Genomic DNA, 10325 nt, shown 5'->3' with positions numbered 1-10325 from the left:
ATCGAACTTTTATGTACGCTTAAATGATGTCACATATAATTAGGCTGAAGGAGTTTATTTTTTTCTTTCTCTTTTTATTGAACTATACAATTTGCCTGTAAAGCTGGTTGACCGTATTCGGTATCTCTTGACGAAACATCAGCTAAAATTTGCGTATTCTCGAAATTCGTCGTAGTAATTCGTTGCTGCGGCGTAGAGATAGACAAATTGCTCCTGGAAACAGTAAATGGAAAGTTTCACCAATTAGTTGGTTTAACTTAACAGCCTAATTTGTCACACTTCAGTAGAATCGCACAACGGTCAAACATTATGAAATTCATCCTAGCTATAAAAAAGTGATATCTTGCTTTAACAATGATGTCTAGGTATTTTTGAGAATCGCAGAAAGAGCTCACTCAGTTTTCCTAACCAAAATTTATTGTTCAAATATTGTAAAAGATGGGCAAATTTAAGATACTAACATACGAAGAGTTTGAAAAATGTTTAGGGTGATATTCAAATCAAGTGACGAATTAGGGTTAAAAAGTATTCATCGCGTTTGATCGATTCGAATGAACTTTGTACAAGTCCTACTTAGAATTTCGAAATATTAATTTTGTTCAAATATTATTTTTCACGTGTAAGATACAGATTAGAGAAAGGGGAATGAAAAAAAAAAGTCATTGAAAGTGATTATAATTAATTATTTTTGCCGTCCTCACCACTGATTGTACGAATTCTGGTCTTGATCGTCGGACTGCTCGAACGGCTGAAATAACGTCGCATTCTCTCTCCACGGCCATTCGTTCAAGTAGAAAACTCAGAGCCAGGTAAAGGCCGCAGGCGGTTATGCCGTCTCTGAGAAAAAAAAAAAAAAATAGGACATCAATGTGTGGCATTTGGGCGGAGCTAAAAGCTAATTTTATTGAAAAATTATCCTTTAATATTCAAGTGTTCGGTCGAACTTGACTCACCGACAAAGTACCAGAGTGGGTCCCTCTTTTCGACGTATTTTTTCCGACTCTCGCCAAAGTGACACCAACGCGGAAACGCAAGGTGGTTTGCCGCTTTTGCCCCATCCCCATCCGGTACATGCGAGAACGGTAACTGGTTGGTGTTTGATTTGTTCCTGAAGGAAAGAAAAAAAATAAAAAAGAAACGGGACGGTTTTAATATCGACCGGTCGAAATGCTTTGACATTTGATAAATTGATTCTTTGACGTTGGTGGTTAGTTAATTTTTTTTACCGTACCTCGGATGTGTCTTTAAGACTGAGTATGCGTGTTGTGAAATGTTCGTTTGTGACAAACGAATTTGTTTTCAATTGTATGTTGGGAACGGGGGTGAATGTCGATTTGTTAGGAACGATGTCGCAGCATGTCTGTGGGATGTAACAACAATTAGCTTATCGCAATCGAAATATAAGAGAAGGTAATACGATCGTGACTCGTATAGATATTTATTTATAAATTGATGATTATATACTAACCGGATCATTCGGTCGTCCACTTTGCAGTACTATAATTAATTCTATATTCTTCTCGACGATTAATCTCCAGATTTCCGACACAGTAGAATTCGAAGGTAAATGTGACGCCAAGTATTGTTTTTTCAACTTCACCCCGTCAATGCTTACTACACTTATGTAATTGCTCTCGCTATCGAACGTCGATGACACTTCCGCGTTCTCCGTAACTGCGGGATTGATTTTATAGAAATTTTTATAACTAAACTTGAAGATTCAGTCAGGTGCACGGTTGTATCTTTCGAGTTTTTTTTTTACCTGATTCCAGCTCCATGGATCCATTTTCCAGTACTTGTACTCGAGTCGGACGTTGTGGGGCAGCCAACGCGTGCAACACACGGTCCTGCCATACCGTGTCATTTAGCCTGTACGATTTGAAATCGAATAATTATAGTCAATTCGTACTCATCAGTCTTTGCTGCCGTTCGGACACTCAGCGTTTCTACTTAAACCCCCCTTGAGAACCAGTAACCACCTTTGCAACGGCCATATTACCTTTGTATGTCGGACGGTAACTGTTTACTTAATTCCTGTATTCTCTCCGAGAATCCATCGGAACAGGGCACTTGCGTCTGTGCTGAGACCATACTTTCGACCATAGTCAGATGGGCTAGTAGATACTGCTGCGAACTATCGACCATATCCTGACGTCCGTCGCGCAATTTCATTACTATTATCGGCACATCGATCACCTAAAAACAATTCGAATTTGTTATTGAATGGTCCGTGACTCTCTTCTCCCAACGACTTACTCACCCTCTCGACGACGGCTTGGCGTAGGCAGATGTCGCACAAAATTATGGTTCCGGTCCTGCCTACTCCTGCACTGCAGTGGACGACCACGGGACCTTTTCCGGCGGGCGTTGCCAGGATCTTTTTAAGGTAGGCGACAAGCGATTGGGTGTACATCGGCACTCCGTGATCCGGCCATCCCGTGTAGTGGAGGTGAGTGATCTGCGGGAAAGAGGGTGATATTAAAGGGTAACGCTACTCTAGGATTTTGGAAGATTCGAATTTTTTTTTCGATGGTTTAAATTAGATTTTAGGGTTGTAAAAACAATATCCAGTTGGTCCTATAGTGAAAAGAAAATTTTTCATTGTTCAATAATCGATTTTGCTACAGTGCCTCACAGAACGCGCGTCGACTGCTCGTAAAACTTGAAACGCATTTTTCTCGAGAACACTCTTCCCGTGGATCGGTTTGAAATTTTGACAGTACTTTGAGAATTACATTTTTTATGGAAGTACGTAGCCGTTTTTTTAATTTAATGTAAACTTTTTTTTTATAAGGAATACACTGCATACTTTTTGGCCAAAAACCGACACGTTTTTTCAAAGGTCTACCATTTTTACAAAATTGGAATTGAAAGAAAACCCCTACGCACTTTCGTACGCAATAGTATATAGATTATAAAGTTTTTTGGGTCTTTGTGCCAGGTCTTGTACTTTACGAAAAATCCGTCCTCTCTTGAAGGAGTTTTGAAAAAAAGCAATTTCAAAGATTAACCCTGTTCTCGTGATTTTGCATCAAAATGATGATCAATTTTTTTTCCATACTTGAATATGTATTAAACAAACCCTCTGAAAAGAAATCTTATTCTTTTTTCCGTAATCCCAAAATAAACCGTAAAAGTTGGGTCTTTTTTTGGGCCGTTAGAGTGGTGGATCCCCTTAAGCGATCCTGAGAGCTTCTTCAACGTACCTTGCGCGTGATATTTCGGCACTCTACTCTCATCGTCCTGATAGTGTAATCGGCAAACACTTCGTGGCCCGTGTTCGAGACAAAAATATTTCCGTATATAACCTTGGTTCCAACCTCCGGCCAGTACTGTTCACACTTTACCTGGAATGTATAAAATTGTACAATTTTTTTCTGACTCAAGTTGGCGTCATTTTCGTTTATTACCTTTCCAGCCTCAACGACATTTGTCAACATACAAATCACCCGGACATCCTCTTGCCAAACCATTCTCCAGAAATCTATCACCGTATTCGAATTCGGCCCCTGCGTCGCGATGTAGGCTTTCGTTTTGCGGTAACCCTGCGGTGAAGTTGTCGCAAAATTTTTAGTGCCCACCAATATTGTCAATGTTTGCGTTGATGGCAATTTTCATGACAGCGATTATCGTGAGTGTTTTTACCTGAATATAACTGGCGTTAATATAGTCGGAGTGAGGATCGTTTCGAATTTTTGTAAGCACCACACGATTGTCGTCATCTGTGAATTATAGCGAATGAAAATATTTTGGCAACGGGGCTGCGACGTTGAAATAATCCATTGCCTCATTACTTACATGGTATCATATTTCTGTATCTATTTTTCGACTCGTTTGCCGGCAATTTTCCGCATACGCGGGGTACCGAGGAGCCGTTCGGAAATCGCTGTTGAAGAAATTTCTGCATATTAGTAGACATTTAGCGATTTTTTCGAACAAATCGTCGCGGACTTTGACAATCGTAATGATGCGACGTAAAAAGTTTTCGCGGAAATTTGGAAAACATGACTTTTTAACAGACAGAAAATCTCAGTGGGTTCCGATTGCAAAGATCTTTTCGCTCTGGGATCGCTTACCCTGTACTGCGCATCCAGCAGTCCACTAGCGAGGGCTTCTTTGACATATTCTTCGAATTCTTCGACCTTGACCTTACAGGAAAGAGGATTGAAAGGCTCTGCGTAAGACTCTGTAAGTTCGATACTTGGCTTTTGACCCTGGGTTGATGCTTGAGATGCGGTAATTGGTTTTTCAAGACTACTAGAAGCCACGGTCGTGTTGTTATTTTGTTTCCTCAGTGTCAGTTCATCGATTTGCTCGTAATACGGTTCTTCTGAGGCTTTTTTGTGCTTTCTGTAAGAATCAATGTTCAGCGATTATGCTTTGGATGCTAAGCGTAACAGAAACGGAAACGTTTACAGTGTCTCTGGGAGAGGTTGAATGGCTTTTCGCGTTACAGCACCTGGACAATAGTTTTCAGTTTGTGTGAAATACTTGCTTACCGGTAACAGAGAAAGAGCAGTACCGGAAGAATCGCTACGATTGGCAAAATAATGACATAAAGTAAATATTGTTTCCAAGGACGTCGTTCAGGAACAGCAGCTTGAAAATCCGAGGAATTTTCTTTCGAGATGAACAACTGTACTGCATTTTCCATACTGCTTATGTTGCGCTGATTGAACGCTACCAAGGAAATGTTGTAGCTCCCTGATTTTGACAGGTAGAACTCCGTGGTGTACTCTTTGCGATTCGGCTCGACAGGAATTTCCTCGACAATGGGAATTTGGTGGGTAAATTTATCAAGTTGACGTCGATCCAGAGGATTAACGCGGACGGCGAATCGCGTGATTTTGACGCGACTCGATAACGGCTGCTTCCATTTCAGGCTCACGTTACCGCGATCTTGCGTCACTGTGAAGTTCACTCGCCAACTGAGATCTGGGGACACGAAGGATGGTTCAATTTATTACATTTGTTAACCTCGCGGTCAACTTTTATCTTATGAATAGGTAAACTGGTTTTCATTACAGAAATCATACGAGGCTACTTTAATGTAATCAGAAAATAATCCTGTAGCGTGGCAACGTAAACTAACTTGAATTGCACGATTCTTCCAGCGAGAAGGTGATGTTACTCCGGATATCAAATCGATCAAGCCTCTTGCCCGTCGCGTGAATCTGTGAATGAATTATATTTAGCGTCAAATAATGATAATCTATCGATAAGGGCATATTACTCTAACTCAGTGCAATTTGTCTTTACGTGTGTCGACGCACGCACCGTTATGTTGACCTTAGCGTTCGAAGGTAGGGATACATCTTTTAAGCATGTGTGATCATCCGGCAAATCACAGATCTGTTCTTTCGTATTACCAAAAGTCATATTTTTGAGGAGCTCGTTTCCTTCGGTGATGAATACTTCGTAGGATTCGATTCGGTCGTGAAGAAGGACTGACGGAATAAATCGCAAGGAGATGGTGCTTCTGTCGCAGTCGGCATCGTATGCTTCCAATTCTGTCACACCTTCAACATACCAACTCGTTAATGTAGTTTGCGTTGCGCAGAGTTATCAAAATGTTCGAATGACGTGTAAGTTTTCGAGACGGTAAATGTCATTGGCAGAAGCCTACGGCATCCGAGTTTCAAACTCGCTCGGTCCTCACCACGTGGGGTCGTCCAGGTGAGGTTCACATAGTTCGTATCATTTTCAATCCCATTGTGATGCCTTATCACGTAAACACGGACATTGTGCTTTACACCGGGAATGAAATCGATCGTGCTTAAGTCGAGGTTCCTAGAGGTCGTTTCGTACTGATGTGTTGAGCGCCGCATGTCGTCACCGACAGATTCAAATTTTAATTTTGTCCAATAGATACCGCCCGTGATTGTAGTACAATCCTCAGGCCAATCCCACCGAAGAAACCTTCCTCCTTCTTCAATTCGGAGGTTGTGAATTACTGACGTAGGTATCACTGTACAAATCAGCATGAGTTGTTGAAAAGAAGGGTTTCACATATGCTGCCGAATTTGTTAGACATGCACAAATTTTTGGTACCCACAAGTTGCAGTCGTTTGAAAGTGATACTCCTTTGGTGGTCCCTTTGCACTGTCGATGTACGCGAACACGGTTGCAACGTACGAAGCGTGGGGATGCAAGCCATCGAAGAAGGCTTTTGGCTGGTTCACGGTTCGTTTCATCGGCTGCTGTTCAGGAGTCTCGCGACCGCTTTCAGAGCAACCAACCAGTGCATTTACCTGATTACGATAACATAACGTGGTTGATAAGAAACGTGCAGTAGGTTATTCCGCGATTCGAATCTTGCCACTTTCAGAGCGTCTGAGATGCGCTGAAGATGAGCAAAGAGACGTGATAATCAATTGTGACTGAGATTTTGGTAAGCTGATGAAACGCGTTACCTTGAGAGAAACATCATAATTCACGATGGTGGCATCTCCATTTTTGGGGGGTTTCCATTCCAGCGTGACGCCAGTGGCGGATAGAGATGTGTGAATCAGTTCCTGAACTTCCATTAGTGCGTTACCTAATGAAACATCAACCAGTCACAATCACTTTAGGAAATCTTAGAATCCGTACTCGTGTATCTTTCAGCTAATTTTTACTATTACGGGTGCACGAATTCAGTTTAATTATATGGTTGTGTCCTCGATCAAAATACTTTCTGTCTTGGTTTGTACGTTTTCCATACTTGAATCGGGAGTGTTTTATAGGTTTTTTGGATAACCGCGATACATGGTAGATATTTCGATACACGGTTATCATATAATTTATTCAATGAGGGGCAGTGAATAATTGGGATTCGAGTAATACCACAGCTTCAAGAATTCTTACTTAGATAGTTATAAATTTTATACATCATTTTTGGGTCCAAGTTGGGGTGCACTAATTGGTCGAAGAACTGTCTTCGCTAACTGTTCGATTTGAGTTTTTCTGTTGGTTGCTTGACCTGCGTATTTTTACTATTTGGTATTGAATTCATACGAAGTCCTTTGTACGTACATTCGGTAAAGACAGGAGTAACCAGAGAGTGGTAAATTCGGTATTAGACATGGGCCACAATGGAATTTCGAGTCACCGAAACGGATCTCAAAAATGGATGACAGTTGATTATCCCAACTGATTTTCAAAAAGTGAAGTAACGTGTCACGATATTGCGATGACGAACTTGTACTCAACAGTAACATTGTTGTACATGTGCTGATTCAAGTTGTTTCAATGTTCGCAGCCGTTGCTTCCACGACGTGACATCTGCTAAATTTATATCGGACTACCGGAAACTGTTTTTGCGCGTACACTGAAAGTCAAGGAGATGACGCGAATGATGAATCAATGGCACTAGATTGAACGTATGATGACATATCACATGTGTGGTTCGTCGAACTATTCGAAACTCGATGGATTGAAACCAAACCATTTTTCTTACTTTCCTCCATATCCTTACCACTTCTCTTATCGCGGGACCTGCATTTGCAGGTTCTGCATTTCCGATGGCAATCGTCCCCGTGATGAACGGCGGAGCATTCTGTGGAAATGATTTTCTTATAATCGACCTCAACTTCGAATCGGTTGTACTCACCGATCGTTCCGCGGCATTCCATACTCGACGATAAATCGATCACTTCAATTTCAGTGAAAGATAATTTTTGGCACTTGATCCTGGGCCAGGAATCCGATTTCTCTCGACGTATCGCTATTGTTGATTCTCTTGTGCCTGACAACAAGTACAAATTGTTTACACGCAAGAAAGTAAATAGGCAGTGCAAAAATCTAGAAAAGGGTATCTGTCTCTGTGTCAAACGGAATTTAGGCTTACCGCGCGGCTGGCACGTGCGGAAGTCATCAATCGCCCACTGACCGTATCCATCGCCATTCTTCAGAGCAGTTGAAATTTTTAACCGCACGAGTCTTCGACCTACACTTTGTCGGTTCACCTGGACTTTGAACGGCCGCCAGGTGATCAGCTCGTTGTTCAGAGATTTTTCATCCCCAGAAATGTATTTTAACAACGTCTCTCGGCCTGCGGTATCCACTAGGTTGACGTTTAGCTTACATTCGGAACAAAGACCGACGTGCATTTCGACGCATAATGTCCCATTATGTCGAATAAATTCTGATGTCAATATTACTGAGCCAGATTTCCTTGTCAGGAGATATTTATCTAACGTCAATAATCAAACGTTGTAGCATCAGTTTGGCTTATTTTTTCCTCTCTACTTAACAAGTGATGTCGCATACTCACAAAAGTGAAATCTAATCCTTGCATCTAAGCCTTCGACCCATACGTTGGATATTTGTTGACGATGCCGGAGAGTTCCCTTCAGGATAACGTGGCTATTGTTAAAAACCTCGACCAGGCTCCTTTCCTTGATCCATCTTACCGCGAATGTTCGCCATTCGTATGGGTCGAGACTGTTCGCGTGACTTGCCTGCAAATCGAATCAAATCGAATCGTATGGGTAATGAAACATAGAATTATTGCAGTTTGATCGGGGTGAGATGTAACAATTCGGAAATTAGAAGGGATAACTGTTGCACCAAGTAGAAGAAAATAGTACGATATTAATCGGTTATCGACACCGTACCGCGTCGTAATCGATGATATTCCTCCAGGCGTCCTTCGGCGTGAGTTCGCTACATCCAGATGCTCGGTTCGTGCAGGTTGCAACAGAAATTCGTGAACTGTCGATCTTGATCCGAACGCATGGACTTTCCGTCGATCGATTTCTTGCACACAATAATACATTCACCTCTTGTGATCCTCGAGCTGATAGGATAACGGTGCCAGAAGATTTATTCGCTCTCCCAACGTACCGATATTGAAGTTCGTTTGAAACATTCCCGAAGTAGAATTCCTTCAAGCCTGCGAACATTCGTGTTCGGTATGAGAATATTACGGTGACTCAGAGCCCAGATGGCCGTTCCATCTTACGAGGAAACCGCAAGATTTTTCGTAAGAGATTCTCCGAACAGATCTATGTAGCATATTACCAGACAAAATGGAAAATATAAAAATCAAAAAACAGCAGAATTGTTCGCACTTACCTTCCCATCGATAGTCAAAAATGGGACCCATGGGATGAATCATGGAGTCGACTTCGTGCCAGCCGTTGCGATCTTTCCATCGAGCTACGCACGCTTTCGAATCCCAAAGTGCACATCCGGGGATATTTTCTGGCACAGCTTTCCTAGGCTGAAAATCTGTAGAGAGACGTGAGATTTATCACGAATAATCATTTCCGTACTTTGTCAGCGAGGTCGCAGATTACGTAGCGTCCAGTTCAATTACGCGATAATCGTGCTCGTTCGCGACGAAGTTAGTTGCTATCGAAATGCTTATCGTTGATACTTTGAACTTACCAGTGAAACTTCCTCGCTGGCTGTTCCAAATCAAAGCAGCGTCGTCGCTTTCTGACACGCAAGTCAGATTTCTTGTAAGACCGTCGTCTTCCGGAGGGTGAAGCCTCACGATCAATTCTCCGACACTCTGCGCGACGATCAACGCAAGCAAAAATACAATTCCGGGAAAACTCGTTGATCGAACGACCATTTTCGAAATCTTTTATCTGTATCTTATAACTACTCGATTTCATTCCCACCGTTGAATAATGGATCGATGAATATTTCTCCCGTTCACCCTCGGTACTTGAAACGCTGTGGTTTCTCCCACTTCAACATTTTCCGTTTACTCTGTAATCTTTCGTCGACCAATAGAAATGCTTTTATTGTGAGCTCTAAAATGACGCGTTAATCTTCAATATGGTTTCACAGCGACTCATGTTTAGCAACTAAATCGCGACGAGGAAAAGCAGCGACGCATCGTGTTCCGTATTTTGGTCTGTGGTTATCGCGTTTGCGTTTACCGACATCCACATCCTTTGTTATTTATCCGTTTGCGCCGTTTTTCGACAGTCAGTGTCGTTACATTAATATAACACGTATAATATGCGTATGACCTTTCATGCAATTCTCTGCCGTGAAATTTAGAATACGTATTTTTCTTACAAGTAGGGTACTCGGTTTTGCGTTTAAATTATTTTGTGCGGTTCGTTCCGTTGCTTTCATGCGAAATTTATTATTTTGGATACACTTTACAGTTTATAATTACTTTATACATGTTACGGACTAAGATATGTAATATGAAAGATTGTTGAAAGAATAATTTTCACACCTATTAACCGATTATTCAATTCTTATCTGCCCGGCTCCCTTGGTGGTTATTCCTTGAGTCTCGTATAGGAATAAAAAGAAATTTGCATAACTCTCAAAACACTTTAAGTAATCCAGTGCTGCATTGTAGAGGTACTTGAATT

The 10325-nt window shown here is 41.6% G+C and overlaps 1 protein-coding gene across 1 annotated transcript; it reads right to left on the bottom strand.

The window, feature by feature from the left end:
- Window positions 1–39: 39 nt before the first annotated feature.
- Window positions 40–8828, bottom strand: LOC124177392 (receptor-type tyrosine-protein phosphatase T-like). The gene is made up of 24 exons (XM_046559720.1): window positions 8598–8828; window positions 8255–8441; window positions 7829–8173; window positions 7592–7726; window positions 7379–7537; window positions 6414–6538; window positions 6056–6251; window positions 5660–5968; window positions 5278–5519; window positions 5093–5174; window positions 4500–4935; window positions 4077–4350; window positions 3799–3886; window positions 3646–3722; window positions 3411–3545; window positions 3207–3347; window positions 2261–2458; window positions 2000–2196; window positions 1763–1869; window positions 1469–1674; window positions 1232–1360; window positions 954–1108; window positions 702–837; window positions 40–213 (listed from the first exon to the last, which is right to left on the bottom strand). Exons 3-24 carry the CDS (start codon window positions 8088–8090, stop codon window positions 139–141), a joined length of 3864 nt encoding a protein of 1287 aa, XP_046415676.1. The 5' UTR covers window positions 8091–8173; window positions 8255–8441; window positions 8598–8828; the 3' UTR covers window positions 40–138.
- Window positions 8829–10325: the final 1497 nt, after the last annotated feature.

This window comes from Neodiprion fabricii, chromosome 3 (assembly GCF_021155785.1).
Source record: "Neodiprion fabricii isolate iyNeoFabr1 chromosome 3, iyNeoFabr1.1, whole genome shotgun sequence".
In the NCBI taxonomy this organism is placed as follows: domain Eukaryota; kingdom Metazoa; phylum Arthropoda; class Insecta; order Hymenoptera; family Diprionidae; genus Neodiprion; species Neodiprion fabricii.
Note: the sequence above shows the minus strand (reverse complement) of the source record. Positions and strands in the feature narration are given on the sequence as shown.

Bases quoted from the DNA above. Each gene is read 5' to 3' on its own strand.
- LOC124177392 (XM_046559720.1), bottom strand. From the start codon at position 8,090: ATGCACGTCGGTCTTTGTTCCGAATGTAAGCTAAACGTCAACCTAGTG. The intron at 4,936-5,092 runs GTTAGTTTACGT...TCGTGTCCCCAG, and splicing joins GGAAGAATCGTGCAATTCAA to ATCTCAGTTGGCGAGTGAAC. The intron at 3,348-3,410 runs GTAATAAACGAA...TATACATTCCAG, and splicing joins ATGTCGTTGAGGCTGGAAAG to GTAAAGTGTGAACAGTACTG.